At 43.4% G+C, this 26,874-nt stretch overlaps 2 protein-coding genes across 3 annotated transcripts; both read right to left on the bottom strand.

Moving 5' to 3' along the window:
- Positions 1 to 703: 703 nt before the first annotated feature.
- On the bottom strand, positions 704 to 5,689 carry LOC306957801 (cystatin-A-like; the record flags this gene model as incomplete). The annotated part of the gene is made up of 3 exons (XM_079549115.1): positions 5,594 to 5,689; positions 3,036 to 3,137; positions 704 to 832 (listed from the first exon to the last, which is right to left on the bottom strand). The coding sequence occupies exons 1-3, from the start codon at positions 5,657 to 5,659 to the stop codon at positions 704 to 706; spliced, it is 297 nt and encodes a 98-aa protein (XP_079405241.1). The 5' UTR covers positions 5,660 to 5,689.
- Positions 5,690 to 17,646: 11,957 nt separating this feature from the next.
- MIX23 (mitochondrial matrix import factor 23) lies at positions 17,647 to 26,725 on the bottom strand (the record flags this gene model as incomplete). 2 transcript variants are annotated; one of them, XM_079549234.1, is made up of 5 exons in its annotated part: positions 17,647 to 17,697; positions 21,076 to 21,135; positions 24,992 to 25,138; positions 25,678 to 25,803; positions 26,663 to 26,713. In XM_079549234.1, 5 exons carry the CDS (start codon positions 26,711 to 26,713, stop codon positions 17,647 to 17,649), a joined length of 435 nt encoding a protein of 144 aa, XP_079405360.1. The 2 variants fall into 2 exon arrangements, with proteins under 2 accessions (XP_079405360.1, XP_079405361.1); XM_079549235.1 differs by lacking the exon at positions 21,076 to 21,135 and having other exon boundaries at positions 26,663 to 26,725.
- Between the last annotated feature and the right edge of the window lie 149 nt (positions 26,726 to 26,874).

Here is a 26,874-nt window from a genome sequence, read left to right as displayed (position 1 = left end):
CAGCTACCAGCAGGAAAATAAGGTTGTGGTGCTTCAGGGTTGCCCGCTATCTTTGTTCCCACAGAAGTCTTAACTGAAGACTTGTCACTGCAGGTGGCTGGTGCTACAAAAAAGAGTGAACTCCATACATGCCCAGTCATCAGGGTCACTCCCTACTCCAGGGCCTGAACACGGATTGAGCTGTTTCTGCTGCAGCTTCTCCCACTCCTTTGCGTAGTTCCACCCCTTCCTCATCTCCACCCCAAACAGCCAAACTGCTTTTAGAGATGGGCACATGTCCTGTTTTAGAGTTTGACTTCTCAGTTCCTCCCCTAGAAATACATTTATCTCACACAGCTGCTGAAGATCAGCCAATAGATTGTAATTAATGCACTTAAAGCAAACCCAAGAAGTATGTGGCCTGTTTCACTCAAAAGTACTCTCACAACAGCCTGAGCTTTGTATTCAGAGCTTGTCTTGACAGTACTTGGAAAGAAGAGCTGAAAGAGGTGTAGTGTACACTGACTCGGAGCTACAGTAGTGTAGGTGGCAGAAGCAGGTGTGACTAGTACTTCAGAGCCCACTGAAGCTTTAGCCAGGCAGAGGATCTAGACATGGCACATGCTAGATGAACAGCTTTCAAGTGTATTTTATTCTCATGCCTTTGCCAACAGGCAGAATCCACATGTGACTTGCAGAAGTGAGGAACCATTCCTCACCACCCTCAGAAGTAGACCAAAGGATCATCTCTGGTTTTGCCAGTCTGATAATCGGTAAGGCTGGGACCTTGGTTCTCCTGAGGAAGGGCTTGAAATATTTTTAAGTGGACGTACCCATTATCAGAATTTTGGACCTGGAAACAAGAACAGCAGGAGAGTGAAGATCATGTGAATAATTAAAGTGTGTATACTCAAGAATATGTTCTGTCAGAGCTTAATTTTAGGCATATCTTCAATTCCACTTAAACAATTCTTAATCAAGTCTGGGCTGTAAATCATGATAGAAACTATGTTTCTATGTAATAGAGACTGTAATAAACCATTATAAAAACTTCAGATTCATGTTAATGGAAAATGAGGACTGCCCAGGTTTGGAAGCACCCAAAGGAATAATAGGAAATATGTTTTGATGGCATCCTATCTATTTAGCTCATCAAGATTCCACTCAGTCCATCAGCTTGAAACTTCTCAGAGTTCTTGGATCAGTAGACAAAAGCCAACAAGCAAATCCTAATGACTCAGAGTGGGGACAAGACCCAGAGAGTTCCTACAAGATACAGAAAGAACTATCCAAAACCAGCACATGGTTCTAAGGAACACTGTAGAGAAGCAGTGACAATTGAAAGCCAAATCTCTTGTCTTCAGAATCACTCCAAACACATTGGTGCCTGGCCAGGCAACGGGACATGTATTTGTGCTTGCAGGAATGACCACGAGTTTATGAATTTATTTTTTTTTAATAAACTTGCCTTTCCCTCCAGAAAAGTCCTTACAAAGATTTCCTACAAAGTTGTGCATTATTTCGTCTGTGCTGAGCCAAGTACAACAGGTGCTTAAATCTTACAGAGGTCCACAGTATGAAAGAAAATTTCAATGCCTTTGGCTTTAACAGGTTCGTGTGACTTGCAGTTTTCACATGCTTTCTGGTGACAACAGCATGGCACTATGTCTTGGTCTGGATTACATCTCAGCTGTAAGTCTGTTGGTAAAATATTTGTAATGTGAAAAATTCCAAAGTATTGCAAAGAATGGCTCTTGTGACAGAGCTCATGCCAGTCAATACTAAGAGCAGCTTGGTCATGAGGCTTAGCATGGAACCAAGGCAAGTACTTAAATGTGATTGCCTAAGTCAGCAATAAGACAGCGCTGAGGGAAGAAATGCAACCACACATGACTTCTAGCTTTACCACAGCTTTCTGTGAATTGTTACTCTTCCTCAGCACTTTGCCCAAAAAAATGAAGGCTCATCTCACAGGAGCAAGACAAGGATAAACATTCACTTAAGCAAAGCTCAGATTAGCCATATAATATGACAATTCCCCAGTGCCCAGAGAATGTAGAACTAACTGTGAGAAGATATTTTAAGGAGAGTTTGGCAGTGTCTGTCCTTCCACGGATCAAATAACATGAGAGCAAATGCTTGCGTCTCTGCAGAAGCACTGCCCCCCAAACCCCAACTGCCAATTCTCTTCACGTCAAGGGAGCACGTCAAGTGGCTGACACACAGCCACACACAGATGCAGTGTTTGCTCTACTTACAGAAAGCCAGCCTCCTCTTAGCAATGTTTTCCTGCCTTCCATTCTGGTTGCAAACTACGCTCTTTAACTTCTTACATGCTACTTCTGAAAAAGCTGCTCAAATCCATGGGTAAGCTTTTCCAGAAGAGAATGAATCACACTATCAGAGGACTCCAAGTGAAGCATTCTTTCACAAATGAAAGTGTTGGCTTTTTTGTTGATTTGGTTGTTGAATTTTTTTTGTTGTTTTATTGTCTTTTGTTACTGTTTTTGTTTTTTAAATAAAGCAAGAACTAGCATGCAGGCTGTACCTCTGCAATAGATGACACAGAACTAAAGCATGGACACATGCCTGCATGCAGCCCTTGTCAGCAGAATCTGGGATGCTTGCATTACATTAAAATAATATTTCTCCATCAGATCCTCCGGCTGACCTGGAATTAATTGAAATAATCACTACCAGGGAACGGAAAGGCAATAGGAAAGCCCCTGTATTGCCTTGAAAAGAAAAGGAGCAGAGTTCTGGCTGGTAGAGATAATTTGAGCTGATGAGGCAATCCATAGTCTCTGAGATGATCCTGCAAGAAGTTATCATTCACATCTGAAGAAGCTGTGCATGCTTTTTAAGTTTTTATATTCCTGTTGTATGGTGGTGACAGAAGTACTTTATAAACATATGGAGATACTCCTAACTCCATTAGTCACATAAGAGGAATTTCTATATTTGCATGGTGGCAAGAAATGGAAGCAAGTCACCTACACTGTTTAACTACAAAATAGTTAAACAGTGTTTAACTACAAAGTATCATATGTACAAACCTTAATGAAGTAGTTGATTCCAGCAACCACTTGAGTCCGGTATATTATGGCTGTAAAGATGTTATAGATCTCATTCTCCCTGCTTTCTAATTGTGGCTTCACCTGTAAAAAGAAAGGGAAAAAATGGTTGGTAGGTTCATATTTTAGCTTTTCCTTCCTGACAACCACTCCAAATTTTCAGCTTTCCAAGCATACACCCGTAATGAAATAAACTCTGAACCACCAAAATAACTCAGTGTACATCCCAGTCTTCAGCTCTTTTTCCTACTTTAAATATTACCTCCAGCACTCTTTAACATCTCATCTACAATTAGTCTTCCTCATAGATTTTTCCCTACAAGCTGTCCAGATAAACTGTATCCTGCCACAGGTCAGTGCCAGACCTGTGTAAACATCATGAGCCATTTGCTACACAGCAGCTGCAGATAATGTAGCTTTGGAATAATCAAGTTCCATTCCAACCAAGGTTGGAAAAGACCTCCAAGATCTTCTAGTCCAGATACCCACCTATCACCAATATTTCTCACTAAACCATGTCCCTCATCTGAACGTTTCTACCAATAACTTCCATTAATCATATGCAGGTTTCTCATAACCTCTTACTCTAATTCAAGTAACTGCTCAGAGCCATCTGCTCCTCTTGCACACTAATGAGGCTTCTCCATGTGGCTTCTGTCCCAGACAGCAGACAGTTATACTTCCAGCTCAGGAGCTGCTGAGTACAGAAAACAGGAAAATTTCCAGTCCCGTTCCAGCCAGGTGGGTTTGGGGGCTGCTAGGGGCAGAAGTTAATTGTGGTGTTTTTGGTACCCTTGGTTCCTGCCTCTGTAGAAAAAAACATCAGTGTTGCTCCTCTCCAGACTTAGGATGTCTCACGAACTCTGACCACTATTTCCTCATTTGTCACAGCCTTCCGTAAAACCAGGCACACAGACAGGCAGCTTCTTAATCCTCAAATGGAAAAAAAGCTGCTTCTAAACCCTTATCTAACAACTGCTTAAACCCCAAACATTCCTCAGTTTTCCTCAGTTTTAGGCAACAGCTATAAAACAAGGAGACTGAACAAACAACATCCCCCAGCTTGCTAAGGATTAGGCTACAGAGAAGGCAAAGGTGCAAGTACATAACCACATAATCCCAAGAGCTGACAGGTCCTGAACATATCACAGTTTGTAGACACTTTTCATAACTGCATTCAAATCATACCAATTGCTCCCACTCTTAGCAGAGCATAAAACCATACAGAATGACATTATTAAAGGGTGACGTTTATCCAGCTGGGAGCACAGCAGGGCTGCCCAAACACAACTCATGCCTTCTCAGTATTTTTCCTATAAAACCTCAAGAGGGGCTTTGCAGCAGTGTGTGAGGTTCTGCAAAGGAACAGAGCCAGTGAAAAGGTTGCAGGGGGAGGATCAGGGCCACTGGGAGGACCACGGAGACTTCTCTTTCCCGCTCTCAGCACAAGGCAGAAATTCACCTTGTAGAAAATAAATGGTGAAGAATAATTCATTTTCATTTTCCCAAAGATACTGAGAGTAGCAGAGCACCATATTATTCGTATTATTCTTTACAGTTGTTACAGTGTTCTACATAGAAGGAATACAGCTACAGCTCCTAAACAATTCAATTCATATTCCCAAACAATTTTGGATAACCCTTTCCCTTTCTGTTTTGTAGTAAATGACCTCCCCACTGACCAGCCTGTCTGCATTACCCACTATCTCCTTCCTTCATTCTCCAACCCTTCCCCACTTATATGTCCAGCCTACACAGCCTATTGGCAGGATCTCCTGCTGGCTATGCCTTGCCCCATACACAGCCCAGCTCTCCTACTCTGGCTCCTTCATTGCTTGCTCACAGCCTGCAAGCTTGCAGGAAACACAGAGCAGTGCCAGTACAAACACCATCCCCTAAGGCACCTCAAAAAAGGGAGCTGGAGCCCTGCACACGCAGCAGTGTGCAGCACTGTCAGCCAGCATCTTCAGCCCCTCTGCTTCTTACATGCATTTCCTCAAGGAGGGCTTAAGTTACACTGTGGGCAGCTGTCAGAGGGAAGAACTCATCCCTCAGAACTGTGAGGGTGAAGGTGACTGCTGGAATCACCTGGCAGGTGTCATGAAAGGAGCTTTGTTGTACCTTTTTGTCCCTCTCCAGCTCCTTGGGATGCACCTTATAGCATTTTAAGAGTTGCTACACCACAGCGCATAACGGGATCTGCAGGTTATCAATGATGTGAGGAATTTTCTCCCTTCAAATACCTCAGTGCTGACATGGTAGATTGATCTTCTACCTATATGCAAGAAGTAACTAAAGGTAGCCACCACTATGCCTATCCACAGACAAAGAAAGAAAAGTGATTTGGCTTCATCTTGTTGGCACAGTGCCTCTCCAAAATGCTGAGAAAATACGCACTGGCAATCACAGAGATCCCCATTTTCAGCTTCTTCAGTTTAAACACTCAGTATCACCACTTGGTCTTTCTAGCTTCACACAAGATTCAAGATTCAGCCCTTTACACAGAATTCATCACGGAATTCAGGCAGGATTCAACTCACCTGGTCAGCAATATGCTGGACCTCTGGAGTAGCAGGTTTAGGGTCAGACAAGCCTCCAGTCATCATGGTGGCAGGAAACTTCTTTGAGATGTACAATGGTTCTGAGAAGGGATGTCCAGTGAAGTCTGAGAAGAGTAACTAGGCACCTCCTATAAATACATACACATGTGTCATTGAATCATATGACGTTTAACATATGGAGCTTACCATTACTGAACAAGAGGGGGAGAGAAATGGGGAAAATAGAGGCAAAAGCCATGTAAAGCTGCAATTATACCCATACTAAATGTAAAGAACACTTTCAGATTTTATGTGCATAATGTTTCCACATCAATAAAAAAAGAGTAAATGAGTGTCTCCATCCCCCATAATTTAAGATAGTTGGTTTGGGCTGAAACCAGAAGCTCTTGCCTCTCCACCCACATGCAGGTGACTATCCCATGCACTCAGGAAGTTGATCAAAGTCACACCTAGTATTTCCCAACACCATCCAAGATCAGCAGAAAACATTCAGAAACTTCCTTAGCACAAGTCCCATTGAAATTGTATCATGATGGGATTGAGTTCACTCAGCAAGCCTGCTGATGACACCAAGCAGAGTGGTGCAGTTGACACAATAGAAGGAAGGGATGTTGTCTGAGACAGGTAAGGAATGTCTCAAATCAGCATTTGGCAATCAGCATCACTTTGTGGACAGTTCTACATTTGAAAGCATTTCTTTGGACTTGTTTGCCTTTGAAGGGGAAGGCCCAGGAGTGTTTATTGGCTGAAGATTTGTCCTGAGAGCAAATGAAACCAGCTGATACAAGAGATTTGGAGATGATACTACTGTATCTCATGAAGGCAAAATAGAAGCTGGCTTTTCCCTTCTTCCTCTACCTGCTGACTTAAATTTGCAAGGCCTAGAAGACAGTAACAAGGGAGTTTCTGCTGAGATCCTGAAGCCAGGAGCCATCACTGCAGAAGAGCAGCCTCGGCTCTTTGGACTATAAGTAAGAGTTTGTACTGTCGTCATTAGTCATCAGCTGACCAACACAATCTGTGGATGACCCACTACTAGTGGAGATCAGCACCTGACACTAAGACATAGCTGGATCAAGGAGTAGTGAACCACTTTGCTCTGTGTATCTGTCTGTCTGTCTCTTTCCTCATTTTTTTTAATCTTTTCTCTTTATCTTCTTTTACTCTTTCACTCTGTGCAGTAGCCATTGCCTAATAATTTCTTACCTGTAACTCCTATTAATCATAATTAGCAAATTAGCCAATGTTACCTCTGAGAGCATTAGTTGTTGTTAAAAAAGATTTCAATAAGTTGATGTGTGTTATTCCTCTGAGTCTAGGATGACTTGCAGACCCCTGCTGACTAGAAGAGGTGTGACTCAGGAGACAGAAAAGGATTCACCTCCCTCGAAACCTACTGTGTGGGACAAGACAGATGACATCCAGAGGGACCTGGACAGGCTCGAGGAGTGGGCACATGAACACCTAACGATATTCACCAAGGCCAAATGTGAGTTGTTGCACTTGAGTCAAGGCAACCTCAGGCATGTAAAGACTGGCAGAAGAACTCATTGGGAACAGCTCTGCAGAGAAGGGCATGGGGATACTGGAGGATGAAAAGCTGGACATGACCCTGCAGTGTGTGCTGGCAGTCCAGAAGGCCAACTGCATCCTGAGCTGCACAAAAGCGGCCAGCAGGGAGAAGTAGGTGACTGTCCCCCTCTACTTTGCCATTGTGAGGCCCCATCTGGAGTAATACCTCCAGGCCTGGGGCCCCCTGCATAAGAGAGATGTGCAGCTGCTGGATCGACTCCTGAGAAGGGACACAAAGATCATCAGATGGCTGCATCATCTCTCCTATGAAGAAAGTCTGAGGGAGCTGGGCTTATTCAGACTGGAGAAGAGAAGGCTCTGGGGGAGACCTCTTTGCAGCCTTCCGGTACCTGAAGGAAACTAACAGCCAGAAGGGAGACCAACTATTTGCACAGGCAGACAGTGACAGGACAAGGGGAATGGCTTTAAACTAAAAGAGGGGAAATTTATTTTAGATGTTAGGAAGGAATTCATTCAAAGTGCGATGAGGCACAGGCTGCCCAAAGAGCTGTGGATGCCCCATCCAGGTTGGATGGAGCCTTGGGCAGCCTGAAATGGTGGGTGGCAACCCTGCCTGCAGCCAGTGGCTTGGAATTGGGTGAACTTGAAGGTTCCTTCCAACCCAAACTGTTCTGTGATTCTAGGATTCTAGGATCTCAATAGCCTTCTAAATAGGCAGATTTTGTTTTCTGTGCAGTGACTTTACTTCCTTCTGCTTGATCAGGAAGCTGCGTGGTCAGAGACGGAAGGGGAAAAAAAATAATCCTAGGCTCAGGTAAGTACCACAAACTATTTAATTCCATTACCTTTCCTACAGAACATATGGTTGCATTCAGAAAATCATGGAAGTAATTCAATATGTTGTACCATTTACACTTTTCTCGAAAACTGACCTCCTCACAGATAACAAGTGACGCAACACACTGCAAACATGCACTTCATATCTAGCCTCAAGGTTTATTCTTGGTACAAATAACTTGAGATTGAGAAACTGGGGCTGACAGGGGACTAAATTCAGGGATATACAGAATGAGATAGGAGCATGTTACAGATAAAGATGTTGTAGGATTTCCCAAACACAGCAGCATTATGTGACTCAATAAAAGCCATATGAGGAAAAATAGTTCTCCTGGTACAACATCTTTCCGAAATATATTCCCAGTTTTTGGGAACAAGTGCTCAAGCTGGAAGCCTGCCATTTCCTCTGAATTCACCACCCCAGATGAAATACTCATAGCACATTTTGTGGAGTACATGATAACTCAAGCCAATGAGTTCAACCTCATTCTTTTGCATAACACACAGCTGATTCACTCAAACACTGATGAGTTTTCACTACACTTCCAGAGAAAGGCAGACGAGCTAACTGGAAGAGCTAGTTCACCTTACTGAGGTCAGAAGCCACAGAATACATTCAATAACTAAGCAGCGTCAGTGCTAAACAAGGCCACTTTACAAATTTCTTCATTCACTAGGATGCAGATCTCACTAACTCCCTTGGAAAGAGATGGTGGCACAGTATCCAGGGCAACATTCTTCCTCTTGCTTCTGATTAGCAAGAAATGCATCAAGTACAAAGTTAAGTCACAGTCTCAGGTAGACTCTAGGAGAGGTACTAAATACATTGATGTTGTGTATAAATCACTCATTGGATTTTACGTTTATGGGCTTGTTGGTTTTGGCTTCAGGGCATGAGAACTTTTTTTTTCTCTCAAACATAGAGTCGTGCAGAATGGAAGGAAGTCAACATTAACAATGATCATAGAATTATAGAATTATTATAGTTGGAAAAGGCTTCCAAGGTTATCCAGTCCAACAGTGCACTCACTAACAATACTGCTCACTAAGCCATGTTCTTAGTACAACATCTACACGTTCCTTGAACATCTCCAGGGTGTGGGAATTGAATGTTGTTTCTGCATCAGAACAAAATAAGAATTTTGTTAATTTTCTGGCCTCTCTACCATTTGGGTCCTTTATTAGAACTAATAGTTCTTTTCAGGGGCCTTTCTACTTTATTGGGGTTCTCTGATAAGTTTTCATTGCTAATCCCCTAGATAAATCTTCCCCAACAACACATACTCAGTGTATAAGTAAATTTGTGTGTGTATATATATATATATATGTAGAGATTAGGTAGATGGAGTAAATTATAAGAATAGAGAATTAAAGGATATATATATAAGATAGTAACAACTTATGTATAGCCAGCATTGAAAATATATGTCACACACATTGCAAGAGTGTCCTGTGAAAATAAAAAGGACAATTCGTTACATGCCTCAGGGAGTGCCTGAAGAAGGTGTGGAGGAAGATCAGGCACCTCTGTCCTGCTAGTCACAGAACCAGGCTGAACCAGCCCCTAAACTGTTGACAGCAACCTTCATCTAAACCTCTCATAAAGCTCTAGATTAAAGAAGCAGTATTTAGAACACTGCCTTGAAAGGAACAGCTATCTTTGCAGTACATTTACAAGCTTCCCTGTGTCACCGTTGTTTAAAAGATGTTTGATATTACATATAATTCCAAGGTATGCCTAGCACTTGCAGAGATTGCAATTTCTTTTCACAAAAGTGCATTGCTGTTAACTGGAAGAGCAGCGCTACTATTCTTTCTGGTCTTAAATCTGTGCAGCATTTTGCAGTATATACTATTCAACTTTGGAAGAAAAAAAGCTTTGCAGCTTGTAGGCTACTACTCTGTGGTCCCGTGTAAGCAATTCTAAGTGATAAACACAAATTGTAGTCAATAAAAGTACCGGTAGAGAAACAAAACAGAATAAACAAGACGTGTTTATGAGTTATTTTTAAACAAGAAATGAAGCCAGCTCCAAATATATGATTGGGACGCCCAAGTGAGTAGATCAGTCTCGTTTCTCGATATTAAGACATGATTGACCATGACTGAACAAACATGGTCTGCACCAAATTTCAAGAGCTGTGAAAAGAGAAAACTTCATCTACCATCTGATGATTCAGCCGGCATCACCACAAGAATAATAGTCTCAACTTTCAACGTGTTGTTCTGAAAATAAGAAGGTTTCCCCTCCTGATACTGACCCTGAATTCACAGAATCACAGAATCACAGAATCACAGAGTTCAAGAAATTTCTAAAATCATACATTAACTGTAAACAGAAATCTGAACTTCAGCACCAGGAAATGATTTGTCTCAGCCTATGGCAACAGTCAAAAGCCTCCTCCCTCACACTGCTTCAAGATAATCAAGTTATAACCTTAAAGACTTTCTGTAAAGAGATTAGCTATTTCACCAGTCTTGAGTGCCTAAGGGCTACAGAAGACAACAGCACTGAGTGTCAGAAAAAATTCTTCCTTTTCATTTCACAGCAGTGTGGGAATTGAATGTTGTTTCTGCATCAGAACAAAATAAGAATTTTGTTAATTTTCTGGCCTCTCTACCATTTGGGTCCTTTATTAGAACTAATAGTTCTTTTCCGGGGCCTTTCTACTTTATTGGGGTTCTCTGATAAGTTTTCATTGCTAATCCTCTAGATAAATCTTCCCCAACAACACATACTTGGTATGTAAGTAAAGTAACATGTATGTATATATATACATATAAGCTAGTAACAACTTATGTATAGCCAGCATTGAGAATATATGTCACACACATTTGTAAGATATTATTCCGTAAAACATCATTTTCTCAAAGCTTGCTGGGGACACAGATGAATCAGTCCAGACAAGTCCTGGGCAGAGGTTGTGAAATCCTTTTTCTGGAGAACTTTGATGCACAAATCCTGGGCAAGGGTTGTGAAATCCTTTGTCTGGGGGACACAGATGGACAAGGCCGGGGCAAGGAGAGAGAGATGAGCTGCAGCTAAATGGCTGTGAAGTGCTCTTTTGTGTGGGCTTATCTCAGGATGATGGCCATCTCAGGGGTTACTCACATGACTCTCGCTCAAGCGCCCAGGGATGTCACATAGGCAGGAGAACAAGTAGGATAAAAGAGGAATCGAAAACCATGAGGACGGGTGTCTGACATAGATTCCTCACTACGGAATTCCCGCATGCTCTCCTGGGACATGACTCTCCTGGGCCTGCTACCTGAGCGCTGCTGCTTGCTCCCGGATTGGCTCTGCGACTGTCTCCTGCTATCTGTTTGCTGCCCAAAGCCGGCCACGCTGCTGCTCCCCTCCCTGCTGCTTCTGCCGTGGACCTTCAAAACGTCGTGCAACGGGACTGCTGCTGGATCCTGGTGGTGACTATCCCCACTTTATGCAGTTCTTGCTTCTTTCCTATCTTTTCTATCGCCCTCCTTCCCTTCCCTGATTAGGATTTATAATAAACTGGTTGGACCAACATATCAACCGTTGTGTCTTAATCTCATGCCGGATATACAGATATTAAAAGAACCTCATCTCCTTCCTATAAACTGGAGCAAGACAACATTGCAACAGTATTCTGCACAATTTGAAAGGGACAATTCGTTACATGCCTCAGGGAGTGCCTGAAGAAGGTGTGGAGGAAGATCAGGTACCTCCCCTCCGTACTCTTTGTTTAACAAAGACTCTGAAGAAAATCACCTTATCAATATGAACAAGGAGAGTGTTGAGACATCTTGGAGATGACAGGACTGACACCAAATAACAAATAAATTAACAAGTAATTAACAAACGTAATTGCCTTCTGATAAGATTGTGAACCTGGAGTACCCAGCCAGTGGGAAATAGGGGAGGCAAGGGGGAGAAAACAGGGTATACAGGGAAAATCAATGTTCTGGCCAGAATATGGATCTGATGAAGATTGGGTGTGTCAGATTCTGAATTCATATGTAAAGAATAAAACCCCCTTTTCAAAGGAGGAATCAGGCTACACTGCTTGTTGGATTCAAGAAGCCAGTCTGTTACTAGTAAGGAAATGTCCAGAACAGGAAGGGGAGGAACTAGAAAAGAGAACTAATCAATGGGACCCTCTAAAGAATCTACCTCCCCCATATAACCCCAATGTAGCCCCAAGGGCAATGGCTGTAGACCCAGAAAGAGAAAATGGGGAAGCACATGGGGTCATTTCACAGGACGGGAGGTATGCTGGGCTCAGGAAAGAGTTAGAACAATACAAAACGGATATTGAAAATTTTCCCTTCCCTAAAACTAACCATACTAACGCCCCCATGTATCCTTTATGGGAGGTTCCACTGGGACAAGGGGAAATAGGCTATGTAAATTCCCCACTCACTAGCTGAGAAGTAAGGAATTTTAAGAAGGAAATGATATCCTTAACTGAGGATCCTATAGGAGTAGCAGAGCAATTAGATCAATTTTTGGGGCCAAATTTTTACTCACGGATGGAAATGATGTCTATTATGGACATATTGTTTACTGGAAAGACGTATGATTAGGTGGGCAGCTATGCAAGAGTGGGAAAGGGATAACCCTGCTGGGTGTCCTGAGGTGGTACAGGCGGAGCAAAAATACTCAGTGGAAGACCCTAACTGGGACAGTAATAATCCACAACATCAGCAAAATATGAAAGACTTACAGGACATAATAATCACCGGGATTAGGGAGGCGATACCCAAGTCCCAGAATTTTACCATGGCATTCGAGGTTCAGCAGAATAGGGAAGAATCCCCTAGTGAATTTCTTGAAAGGCTTAGAGACAGAATGAGAAAATACTCAGGGACGAATCCTGAGGATCCTGCAGCCCAACGGCTCCTAAAAGTTAATTCTGTAACTAAGGCGTGGCCAGATGTGCAAAAGAGGCTTCAGAAGATAGAAGGATGGAGTGAGAAGTCTCTGGAGGAGCTCTTACGAGAGGCTCAGAAAGTGTATGTTAGAAGGGGAGATGAGAAAGAAAAATAAAAGGCAAAGTTAATGGTTTCCACAGTGGAACATGTGGTGAAAAAAATGAACGAGTAATGGAGAAAAGAACATGGAAGGGAGATTGGGCCCTGGAGGGATGCCAAGGGTATTGAGTGAGGCCCCAGTTGGAGCAGAGTGCTGGGAAATGTTTTAAATGCAGTAAGCCAGGACACATAAGAAGAAACTGCCCTGAGTGGAAGAGGGAGAAAAAGTTACTAGCAGCTTTGAATTCAGAATAGGGGGATCTGGGGCTTTCAGAAATTTGGTCCCACCAGGAGCCCTTTGTAAACATGAGAGTGGGACCTGAGAGGGAAGAGGTTGTGTTTTTAGTTGATACTGGGGCAGCTCGACCATCACTGGCCCACAAAGTGTCAGGACTCAAATTGACAAATGAGACCCTAAGAAGATCTGGCCTATGACTAAATAGCTCTAGCTTGGTATGGAAAATATGGGGAATGATACCATCGTGTCCTGTGGAAAACAGGATGCAGTGGGCATCCCTGCTCCCTCTTATCTGCTGGCAAGGCCCGGAAGATGGGAACAAAGGAGTTTCTGCTGAGATCCCAGAGCCAGAAGCTGCCACTACAAGGAGAGCTGACTCAACCACTTTGGACTTATAAAAGGGTTGGTACTACCATTGAAAAGGGGCCATCATTGCCGTGGTCACTGTCGTCATCAACAGAACAACGACGCCCAAAACCCACCACGACTGAAGATGAATGGCTGAACTCTGAACCACGCTGGATCCATGGTGGTGACTGTCTCCCCCTTGCTTCCTACAAAGACTCCTTTCTTCTTCTTTCCTACCTTTTCTATTGCCCTCCTCCCCTTCCCCATCTCCCTGGTTAAGATTTGTAACAAATTGGTCAGACCAACATTTGAACCGTTGTTTCTTAATCACATGCAAGGTATGCAGATATTAAAAAGAACCTCCTCTCCCTCCTACAAATTGGAGCGAGACACTCCCTCTACACTAGGTTGCTCAAAGTCCCATCCAGCCTGGTCTTGAACATTTCCAGGGAAGGGGCATTCACAGCCTCACTGGGCAACCTGCTCCAGTATCTCAACACCCTCAGAGTAAAGAATTTCTTCCTAATATCTAGTCTAAATCTACCCTCTGCCAGTTCCTGCAGACGGTACTTCCTGTCACTTTTGAAAGTATCCTGAGCTGCATCAAACGTTGTGTGATCAGTAGGTCAAGTGAGGTGATCCTGCTCCTCTTCTCTGTGCTGGTAAAACCTCACCTGGAGTTCTGCGTCCAGATGTACTCCACATCTGTCTGGAGGACAGGTTGAGAGAGCTGGGGCTGTTCAGCCTGGAGAAGAGAAGGCTCTGAAGTGACTTAATAGTGGCTTTTCAGTATCTAAAGGAGGACATAAGAAGGAAGGAGACAGATTCCACCAGGGTTTGCTGTGACAGGACATGTTACACGTTACATGTTACAGGTCATGGTTTCAAACTGAAAGAAGGGAGATTTAGATTGGACACACGGAAGAAATTTTGTACCGTAAGGGCAGTGAAGATCTGGAAAAAGATTGCCCAGAGAGGTGCTGGAAGCCCCCTTGTGGGAATAAGGTGACATATTTCTTTCTGGCTCAGACTGTAACAACACTATACAGAACTGTAACATTGTGAATTCTTTCTCTCAATGGTTAAGAGATGGATTTACAACTAACTGGCTACTGGAGACAGAACTGCAACAATATCTTGTGAAGGCCTCAGAACAAAAACTGTACTGTAACACTCTTCTGAAAGTTGCAGAACAAACACAAGTTTTGCACAAGCACAGTGGAGAAGCCAGTTAAGTCCTCTTGCTTAAGGTGCTCTTGGGTCCTACTCCACCTACGGCCCTCTACGACCACCACACAAAGGGAGAAGAATTGCTGGCTCAGTATGCACACAGCATGTAGTATCAGACTCTCTCTGCCTGGCAATAGCTCCTGGTGCAACTGGAATGGATCGTATCCATAAAAGGAATTGCCAGCTGCACAGCCAGCGGTGCTTGCCCCACTATATCCTCAACCACCTCAGAAGGAGGAGGAGGAGGAACACGGACCCTCAGGACATTACAGTATCTGCCCTGGTGACTTGCTTTTCTTTCCTTTTTTCTCTTCTTTCTTCTTTTTCCTTCCTCGCTTGCTCATCTTTTAATAAAGGCACATCACTGCTCAATCAGCACTTGGCTCTGTTCTGTCTTGGCTTGGGGCTGTGATCACTGTAATGAACTGCTCTGGCTTGTAACTGGTAACTGTCCTTGGAAACATTCAAGGTCAACCATGACGGAGCTCTGAGCAAGCTGATGTAACTGTAGGTGTTCCTGTTCATTGCGGGTGAGTTGCACTAGATGACCTTTAAAGGTCTCTCCCTACTCAGATGATTCTGATTCTTTAAGACAGCAAAGCCTTTTTCTCCTTCCCCTTACCCTTACCCCAAAGCATGATGTGCAATTCCAGGTACTCACCTTAGTTCCAATAAGTTCAGCAGCCAGATTCAAGTAGCCTCTGATTCATATGATTTGCCATGCACTGCAAGATAGTCCTCTGTGCCCAGAGTAAACCAAATAGAGTAATTCAGCTTTCTATTACAACCCTCTGTAAACAAGAGGGGCACAACCCTCTATAAACAAGAGGAGCGTTTGGGACTTAAAAGCCTTCCTGGTTTTCAAAAGTTTTTCCACATAAGGGATTATTAAAACCTACTTTCTTGGCTCTGTATTTAAATGAATGGTTACAGCAGAACAGTGATTAATTCTTCAGAAGTATTGAGGGTTGTTAGTTAGGGTAGCACGGTTAGGTCATGAGTGGACTCGATGATCTTTAAGTTCTTTTCTAACCTGAGTGATTCTATGATGCCACCTCCATAGACACTGGCAGAAGTTCATATTGTACAAGTGGCTTAAATGGATTGCAGTTCTAAATTCAGACCCTAAAGAGAACAAAGATTTTAGGACCTTACAAGATCCAGTATTAGAGAACCAAGTTCAAAATCCAAACCACTTGCTCTCACTATCTGATCAGTGGAGCATCTCCTATGGAAATTATGTTACTAGCAACTCAGCCCACAGCTCTGAACAGTACTTGATTTCTACTGTTTTAATAATCAATAAGCTACTATGGGAATGTAATAGTTGAAGAACATTTTTTCTCCTTTTAGACTTGAAGTACTTTGGTTGTTTTTCTCCAAGAGTGAAATGAGAGCTGCAACCAGAGTGAAGTTCTGCTTAGAGCAGTTGCAGTACCTTGTGAGGGGATGCGGGCAAAAGTTTTTCAGCATTAGAGTTCATATCCTCAAAGAATTAGTGCAGATTTCTGCCTCATTCCCAAAGAAAAGTGGGAATGAGTGGCATCACAACTACCCTGCTACTCCACAACAAAGGCCACCATCTAATCTAAGTCTCTACTGGACACAAGACCATAAAAGAGATTATATGCATAGAACTCTGCCAGATTTCTGTGATCCATGTATACTCCCCCAGCTACGTCCTGCTCCCCACATCTGCAAAACTATTAAGGACATGAGAGCTCACAGCCATTTCAGTGGCATAACTGAATTCCAAAGTGTTTGCAAGATGGAGTCTGCATTTTATGGTTCTGTTCAAGTCCTATTACTAGTCTGTAACAGAAGAGCTGGTAACCAAGTGGAGCTTGTTATCTGACAGTCAGATACCTAGAGATAGTAAAAACTAGATATATGATCGCAGCAATTTCATTTTCCTCACATTCATCCTGTGTTAAATGATGTTTCCACTGCTGCCTTGCCACAGGGACGTTGCATTTAAAGCTTTCTAAAAACAACACTGTAGTCAGCTTCAGCAGTAGCAATAGCACACACTGCTATTTCCTCCTCCTGGATAAAACTCACCTAAAGAATTAATTTTAAGGGCTCAGAAGAAAGGATGGAATACAGACACTGGAGCATTAACTGTCAGCTTCCTGAATGCTGTTCAAATATGTATCTTCATCTCCAACACACAGTGTTTTTAATCAACACTGCAGTCTTTGTTAAAAGCAAAATCCAGACCTTTGTAACAAAGACCACACAGATGCTGCATGCAAGGGTGGGGGGAAATGGCAAAATTGTGTCCACATTCAAATTTTGAAACAACGTCACTGGTGGTCAGTAGTTCAAAACAGTGCTGGGAACTTCTTGCTTTGATGTGTGCTGAACCTGCAGTTCATCATTCTGCAATTTTTATATTCTCTTGAATTTTTGTGAACTGCTCACACAAGCACACCATGCTCAATGATCATTTACTGCCCATGGGTTCTAAGAGAACCTCATTCTCCCTTTTTTGAGCTGGGATTTTGTTTCTTCCTTTGTTTTCCTTTACTCTGTCTTCCCCTCTATGACATCTGCAGTTTGAGAAGAGTTCAAGAAAGATGCCATTTTCACATTCAATTTGAAAATTAGTTTAATACTATAAAACTCATTTTTTCACATATTTTGTACAAAAGAGGAGTTGTTTTCTCTTAATTATAGGAGAATTACTTAAACCTTGAGATTCCAGCTAAGTAGGTCCAAAATAAAGCAAGACTGGGTTATCCTGGTTCTGCAAGGCCCAAGTATGGCTTGCCCAAGGTCTCTTTCCAGTTTGGCTCTCATGATTGTGGACCACCTTGATGGAAAGTACTTCACATCATTGACTCTTCGGAGGCTTGTAATGAATTCGGCAACGCTCATTAAATACCTGAGACACCAAAACAGAAGAGCAAAAGCAAATCAGTCTTTGTCCAGAGTCTTCAGACCTACTTCAGGTAGCTGCTCCTTCCTGCTGCACCCAGCTCAAGGCACCCAGCACCATGGTGTCAATAAATGCCACTTACCAGCCCATCTGTCTCCATTTGCTTTCTCCCCCAGCTTTACTAAATCCAAAGTGTGCAGCTCAGTGCCGGGGAACTGCACAGCACTAACAGTATTCCCCCTCAGATAAGGCACTTATCATCCTTGCGGTCTGTCTACGTCAAAGACATTGAACTTTCTGGCTCACGGGTTGGTAGGAGGCTTTTTTGTTTGTTATGGTTTTAAAGAGGGAGGGAAACGATCAGCGAAAAGATCCTGACCAGCTGTGTTCTGTGAAGTTCACTGCAGCGTTCCAATCTGGGCATCACATTCTTCTCTTTACTGAGCAAATGCGTTGTATATAGTGATAAGGGAGAAAAGGAGGTGCAAGTGCTCCTGGAAGCCATGTCCATATACTTAAAGTTACTTGGCTGCAGGTGGTGCTGTTGCCAGCATTCCATGCCAACGGCACACTGCTCCCACCTCATTTACCTTTGGCACCTTCTCTGGGTAAAATCTGGGACACAGGACTAGAGACTGAAGACCACTTTACTTTAGCTCAAGCTGCAGAACTCAGCAAGCAGTCTGCTTACCGTATCAAGGGCCAGTAAGTATGACTATATCAAGCACACCAGTCTGAATCAAAAGCATAACATGTAGGCTCAAAAAGTTGTCAGTGCTGTTATCAAATAATTTAATTATTTACCATTTAAGCACCAAACTTTGACCAGTGCATGAAAAGTGGCACGAGCACCACCTAGCACCAAGCCAAGGCAATGGCAGTTACTAAGACACTTGGCACCCATGTGAGAGCACATTTTGCCAAGGTACCCCAGCCCTTCTCTGATACAAATTGTCTTTGATCTTTAGGATGTCAAATTTTGTGAAGTCTCCCCCAGCTTCACGTGCAATGTGAAGGGCCCATAGATTTGAGGAAGTTATGCATCATTTTACATAAATATATTATTCTAGAATAGAATTAGACAATTCTGCAATTGGTCTCCTTATTCAGCATGCAGAACCAACAGCTAGTTCAGTAAAAGTGAAGTTTGCAGCATGCCTTACAGCAACAATTGAAGTAATCTTCAACTGCACTTCAAATTTAGTGTACTTTAAGAAGCAGAATACATACTGCAAACATTCATAATAGAGAAAACATGACAGCTCTGATGTAATTTCTTCCAAATGCATGCAAGGCCTGTCCCATTCAATTACCACATGCAGTGGACACCTCTCAAAGGTGTGTAAAGATCTGAGATCAGGCAATCAATATAAGGAAACGGTAGAAATTAAAAGCCACACAGATTTCCCATTAGAAGCACTTTCATACTAAGCAAATTGCAGCATTTTTCTCCAAGTCACTCTATGTGCACAGATGCCTTAAAGAGTACTGGAAATGTAGTCTAAACTCCTGTAAGGCAGGCTCTCTCACATCAAACAACATTCCAAAAACATTTCAGCTTCCAACACGCTATCATGCAATCTTTTAAAGCATATTTAACAGCAACTCTGAAGCTCATGGAAAATCAATATTGCAATCTTACTAACACTGCCTCCTACTTTTAGAGCATCTACCCACAGACCCCAGGGTGTTATTCAGTCCACTTAACTCCTGTAGCCTACCTGTGAAGTGTTGCTATTGTTTTTCATATGGGAAAAAGCACTCAAGGTACCATAAAATTAATGTTGCCTGGTAAAGTCTGATTTTGCTGTCTTTCATGTATTAATACAACACACTGCAATAACGAACTCTCACATAGACGTGGTGCAGAGAGATTAATGTGAATGTCTTGTTTTGGAAGTCAGTTACTTGCTTGGTATCAGCCAAACAGATCTCCACCACATGCACTGCTATAAAGCAGCACTTTTCTGTATCTCACTATTGCTAGAGCAACCCAAATAAGTATCTCAAAATAACTGTTTCCTAATCACATATTTGCAGTTTGTAAATGTAAATCCATGTAAATCCATGAGGGTATTTTACAACTAAAAGTCTGCAATACTAAAAAAGAGCAGAGGTCCTCACCTGCACTCCAATAACCACTGCCATATAATAAATGGTATTAAATCCATAGCTTTGACTGGATCTAATTCCATCAGTGGAGTATTTTCACAGCTGAACGAAACCTCAGCTAAGCCTGCACTCATAGGGATGTAATAGTAGAGCTGGAGATAAAACCCAGGCAGACATTTATCTTCAAGTCCTTCTCTGAACACTTGCAGGCACCATGTGCATACCTCACCACTTTTCAACTAAACATTCTCCATTTCCAGGAAAAGTCAGCCACTTCTGTCACTAACAAAATGACATAACCTAAAATAACCTAATGCAGCTACAAGAGATCACTGGTATTAGTGCTAAGTTTGGTGCCAACTCTGGGTTTTGGAACAGAGACACTGGAGGAGAAATAGGCATTTCTCCCCACAACCAACCCCACACCCTTTCAAAATAAAACGGCCAGTGCTTTTCCATGAAACGTCTGCCACTGGTGTTGTTTAAGTTATGGTATTTCTCAGTCATATTCAAGCTTGCTCAAAATTAATTAAGCTTAAGGGCATGACTAATTAATTAAGGGCACGATAAGCTTTTCTAAACAGTACAGAGACTGAGTGGGAAAACATGTAATTCATTTGTTTAGCTTCCACCCAGCTCTATTATGGTGATGATCTCTAAGAATACAGAAGACATGAAGTCGCATTCCATTTACCCTGATGAAACCTAGAACTAAAATCCTAAAGCTGCAATTAAGAGTGGAGCACTTGGGGCCATCAATCCAGGTGACACCAGAAAGCAACAGCAGGACTGCCCTTCACACTAGGATCATCCATCCAAGCCTGCAGAAACTCTGTCAGAAAGAGGTTTAACTTCTACAACCGCATCCTCCTCCAGCCTCTGCTCAGAAGCATGACTGGCACCAGAGCCATGACTGAAAAGCTCATCCCTGTGGCACTAGAAGGGGCCCAGCCAAGCTTTCCAGACAGGCCACCACAGACAAGTTTACCAAGTCCCTAGCCACTGAGTAAGGCTGAGAAGGAGATCTATATGGGAAGCATTCTACAGTCCTTCTTCCCCACCAGATCAGCCTCATTTCTTTCCTCCACAGTGCCTGAAAAGCCCTAAAATCTGACTGAAAGCCCTGAAACGACTGACCTGAAACACTTGCCCCAGCACTGCCCTCATTGTTCCTAGTTAGCCTGCCTCATAAAGCATTTGTCCCACAGCTCCAGGCAGGACAGCTCAAACCCACAGCACAGAGCTACATCGCTTTCTAAAATGACTGAGTACCTTCCAGCTTCTGTCATTTACCACTTCTTCAACATTCAGCTCCGACTGCATCAATTTCAACTGTAGAAAATAACAGACAAAGAAAGAAGTTATTGTCAAGACGTTCCTTGCAGCTATCAGCACTCACCACCTCTGCAACTCTGTGACAAAAACCCAGTACCAGGTGCAAACTGAAGTTAATCATCCCAAAAGCCTGGTCCTTCCATTCAGTCAATGCTTTGGGCAGGCTAGGGAAGTCTGCAAGGGACACCCTGAAAGCAGAAGTTACTGCTGATTACTAATTCATTCTTAAATATTGCCTGTGAAGATTTGATAGAACGAACTGATCAGCCTTAGTGGCTCCACAGACAGAAATCACTTACGGTTGAATAGCACTCAGCACAAGGGATAGCAGTGCTACAGTTAGCTTTGCAGCCTTGAGTTCTCAGTCTTCCACACGTGTATTACTGGAGTCAAACAAGATAGCTAGCTACAGAATTAGGGAAAATCACAGATTCCTGATATAGGATTAAGATCAGGAAGGTATCCCTTCTGCTTCCTTTGCCGGTCAGTGCACTGACCGAAAAATGGTCTACAAGAACAGATCACATACATTTATAGTCTCTGAAGTTACTATGAGATTTGATTACAGTGGGACAAACTAGGTTTACGCATGTTGGAAGAGCTCTGAAATACCACAGTAAGCAGTTCTAGAGCACTCATTCACTCCAACAGAAATGCAAGAATCTCTGTTTCAGCCCCATTAGTTAATTCCATAGAGCATATGTGACAGCTGTGTTCAGATGACCTATGGTAATTTGGCCCCTCCACCAGTTCCAGAAGCAGAAGAGGTGATATAAGAGTTTGCCATTCATGCCCACAGTTAGGATTTATTTTTGTTGGAGTTTTAGACTCCAGAATTAATCAACTTGAAATATGTAGTTCCAGGCAGAGAGTTGATGAACAGGTGCAAACCAAGACAGCAATCTCATCTGAAATAAGAAAACCTCCAAGCAGGACATCCAGACATGTACAGCTTACACAGGTGTTGGATGAGTTTTTGCCTACTCAATAGGATGTCAAACTGTTTGAAATAATAACACAGCATTAGTTGGGTGATCAGACGACCGTAGCTAGGCTCTGTAATACCTCTGCTGAAAAGATCCCTAGTGTATCAAGGAAGAGTTTTCCCTACTGGAATACATGAATAGGTTTACAATCATCTTTGACACCAAGCCCAAGCAAAACCACCATTTCAGCCTTTTGCTTAGAGATGCAGATCCAAACAGCAACGCAGTCAGTGTTAATCAGCAAGGCTATAAAGGTGGTTTGGCTTGGGTTGTTCTGTTGCTGGCTTTTTTCCTTCTAAGACAGATTCCAACATTAAGCCCAACTAATTTACTCAATAAAACTAATACTCGTTAAGCTATATTTTTGGGACTTCCAGAATTAACTTGGTTGGCTATTTTGAAATTTCATATAAGAGAACTAAGATAACAACAATAATCAAATGATATTTTTATGTAAGTGGACTAAAAGAATCAGTTGCTAGACCTGCACAGCTCCAAGGATGTTTTTTTTAAAATCAGTAACCCAGAAATAGTAATCTTGCATAAAGTCCCCCAATTTGTACCACTAGCAGTATGAGAGAAGCACAAATAATAAAGAGTAAAATAGATCTGTTCTGTAACCAAATAAAAATTTGAAAGGCGTGGTCTTAAAATAGGAAATGTAGTGTCAAGAGAAATTGCCAAAGTTCCAAGAAAAAGAAAAAAAAAAAACAAAACAAAACTGAACTCCTGGAGAAGAAAGGAAAAAGGGAGAAGCAGGGAGGGGATGGGAAAGAAGTTTAAATTTGAGGTCACCTGACCAAAGGATTTTTGAGATGTTTACAAATTATGGATTGTTTTTAATATTTGAAATCACCTGCAGTTATTAAATGCTATCACTGCAACCTTCTTATTGGTTTAAGCGATAAGCTCAGAAACTAAGTGATTTAAGGAACTGACTGCAAATGAACTTGCAGAAATTCCTAAGCTATCGCACCTAGTTTCCCCAAAGTACCACAGAACCATAAAATGACCAAAGGTTGGAAAAGACCTCCAAGATCACCCTGTCCAACCATCCACTTATCAGCAACATTTCCCCACTAAACCATGTCCCTTAGTACAACAGCTGTGTGCTCCTTGAACACCTCCAGGGACAGCGACTCAATCACCTTCCTGGGCAGCCCATTCCAGTGCCAGACCACTCCTTTGGAGAAATTTTTCCTAACGCCCAAACTGAACCTCTCTTGGCACAACTTGAAGCCATTCCTTCTCATCCTATCACTAGTCACGTGGAAGAAGAAGCTGACCCCCACCTTACCACAACCTCTCAGGCAGATGTAGCAAGAGAGAAGTTCTGAGACTCCTCTACTCCTGACTAAACAGTCCCAATTCCCTCAGCCTCTCCTCTTAAGACCTGTTTTCCAGATCCTTCATCAGTTTCATTGTCCTTCCCTGGACATACTCCAGGGCCTCCCTGTCTTTCTCATAGTGAGGGAGCCAAAACAGAACATAGTACTTCAGATGCAGCCTCACCAAAGCTGAGTACAGAGGGACAAGTAATGTGGATGCTCTGTAAGAGACTTTAAGTGCAAAACCACTTGCCTGACACTTGGTTCTTCAAACGAGTTCACATCAGAGCACTTCTCCAAAAGCATATGTCAAACAGTTCATGCAATGCCTGGAAACATCAACTGATGGACACTGAACCCTTGAGTTCCAGGCATCCCTCCAGGAACTTCTTTAGTTACAAAAGCATCAGCGTTTCATTGCTCTGGAAAGAAATGCTCTTTCAAACTTCTGATACGCCATCTAGCCCACCTCTGTTGAAGTACACCTTTCATCCAGAGGCTACAAGATTGAGGTTCTGTACATTACAATCCCTTGTGCAAATCCAGAAGTCTCTCTCTCTCACACAACCAGAACTAAACACCAACAACAGCAACAACAAAAAATTGCTTAACTGCAATTCAAAGCTTCCTGGCAGCTCCTCAAAGTGGACAGGAACCTCGATTAATACAATGAATAAGAAAGATGCTTTTCAGGTTAATGATGTAAAAGGATGGCTTTAAGGCAGCATAACTATAGAGAGAAACTTTAAAAACACTTCATTATCTTCTAGTGATCATACCTTTGCACCCATAGCCACAATCTGCAGTTGCGCTACTTTTCATGAGAATTCAAAAAGACAAAAGGAACCTCCAGACAGATACTCTCCAGAAGAGAGTAAATAGTTATGTCCTACTAGGAGGTGTTTGTCAGCAAAGTTTAGAGTACATTGTGGAGAAGCATTTCTAGGCATGTGGGTAGTGGAATCTCAGAAGATGTGTCATTTACAGGATAAAAGCAGCTCTGTTCTGCTCTTATGGTTCTCACAAATCCAGACGATAAGAACAGAGGACAACACTGCCTAAGTTCCACTGCCTAAGCTGGGACTGTTCAGCCTGGAGAAGGCTTCAGGGCAGCCTTTCAGCATCTAAAGGGGGCTATAAGAAAGAAGAGGACAGACTCTTCAGCAGTATCTGGTGTGGTAGAACAAGGGGAAATGGTTTCAAACTAAAAGAGGGCAGATTTAGATTGGATACAAGAAAAATATTTTTTTTACAATAAGGACGGTGAAGCACTAGAACAGGTTGTCCAGAGTTGCAGTGGATGCCCTGTCCCTGGAGACATTTGAAGTCAGGGTGGACATCAACCTGACTGAGTTGTAGATACTCCTATTCATTGCAGGGGAGTTGGACTAGATTAGCTTTTAAAAATCCCTTCCAACTCAAACAATTCTATTCTGTGAAGTCAAGCTCGCCTTCAGGTTCTCTCCACCAAGGAGATCTTTCCACGTGGGAAGACAACTTCTTACTTCTAAGTGACCCCTCAAGATCTCCACCACTCACCTTTGTCTGCTCTTTCCTGAGTTGCTTTAATAATGCTACATCATCCTGTGCCTTTTCCCTCTCTTCTCTGAGAGTTTTCACTACACTGGAAGTCTGAGCAATGCAGTTTTTGATGATTCTCTCTCGGTTGGTGTGAGCTTCCATAAGCTAAGTGAGAAGAGGGAAAGTCATCAGTAGGTCAGACATCAAATTAAAAAAAAACTGTGTTACAAGTTTAAGAGAGACTTTCTGGAATCGAAGTATTGCTGTGCCTACAGAACTCCCTTTGTCTCTATAATCCGTATGTTAGAAGCAACACTGCTTTAAGCAGTAGCTACCAACTCTATCTGGTGGTAAAAGTCAAAGATACACATGCAGACGACAAACGAACAAGTGTTTTTGAGCACCACAAAACTATGCTAGCACTCATTTTTCAAAGAAAGAATCAATTCATCTGGAAGTACGTTTTGAAAGAATAGTACTGCAGGATAAGCCAGTCTACAGCGTGATTTTAAAGCAAGGCAGCTTCTACGTGCATGTGGTTTAGCTGTGGAGAGAAGTCAAGCATGCCAGCAATGAATACATTAAAGCATGATCTATCTATCAAGTCAGCCTTTTCCTTAGACACTGAGATTCTCCACTTTAGAAGCCACTGCACATCATAAAATCTCAGAAAGCGAGCTGAAGTTAAAGGAACAGACACTTACAGATTGGTAGAGCTCTTTACATGTCTGGCTGGCATCAACTTTCCCTACAAAGGAGGCTGTAGGTATTGTAGTGTTTAATTCATGGACAATTCTGTCATCGATTGTCCTCATCACCCTGAGCAACTCCTGTATTAAATAAATACAAATTATCATTATTTTTTTTTTACCCAAGAGAGTTGAACAGCAAAAAAAGCACCATTCAGTGTTTTAATAGAAATTTAGGTTTATCTTCAGAAATTGGGGGGGGGGGGGGGGGGGGGGTGAGGGGAAACAAACACACAAGGAAGCCACAGTTTCTATGTGCTTGGTGCAAAACAATCAGTTTCCTTAGCAGGAAAGCCAGTGGGAGACAACTGGGCTAATGCAAAGAAGCGAAAACCCGACGAAGGCAGCCCCAGCCCCGCGCTGCACAGCAGCAGGCTCACGCTCGCTTCTCCCTACACGACTGTCTCCTCAGGCGGCACGGCAGAGCAGCTGCAGCCCGCTCCCGGAGCCCCACAGGCACAGCAGGGGTGAAGAAAACGGGAAGCCGGCCCCAGGCTGCAACCCCTAAAAGCCCTCCGTGGAAGAAGCAGGCCTCTGGCAGGGCTCACGGTATTACCGAGCAGCACCGGCAGACCGCGCTGAGCTACCACACTCCGGAATAACCCACGGGCTCCCACACGTGCCGCTCCTGCACACAGCCTTACTCCATGAAGCCGTGCAGCCCGGTCACGTTAAACGAAGAACCCGATCCCAAGGGCCAATCTGCGGCGGGCAGGGCAGCGCTGGGCACTCAGCCCACTCTCGGCTGCGCGACCGGGAAGGCCGGAGCCTCCGCGCGCACCGTGAGAGTGTTACCGAAGGGCGCGCGGGCGGTAGGGCGGAACGAGGAGTCGGGGGGGTCCGGGGCGCCCAGGGCACCACGGCCGAGCGGTCGCGCAGCGCCACAGCCGCCCACAGCCCCTCACGCCGCCCGGCAGCGCGCTCCCCTCAGCGCCGCTACCTGGAACTCGGCGAAGTCCTCGCAGCTCGCCGCGCTGCTGGGCGCCGCCATACTGGAAAGGCCGAGGGCGCGGCGGCGGCCAATCGCACGGGAAAGGCGGGGCGAAGCGGGGCAGGGCGGGCCCTGCTTTGGGGGGTCCGGAGCTGGCGGGCGGCGCGGCCGGAGGTCGCCGTCGAGCTGCGGGAAGGGCGGCCGGCCCCGAGGGGCGGGTC

This window comes from Tetrao urogallus, assembly GCF_951394365.1.
Source record: "Tetrao urogallus genome assembly, chromosome: 1".
NCBI lineage: Eukaryota > Metazoa > Chordata > Aves > Galliformes > Phasianidae > Tetrao > Tetrao urogallus.
The sequence above is the reverse complement of the archived record's forward strand: the minus strand, read 5'-3'. Positions and strand labels throughout refer to the sequence as shown.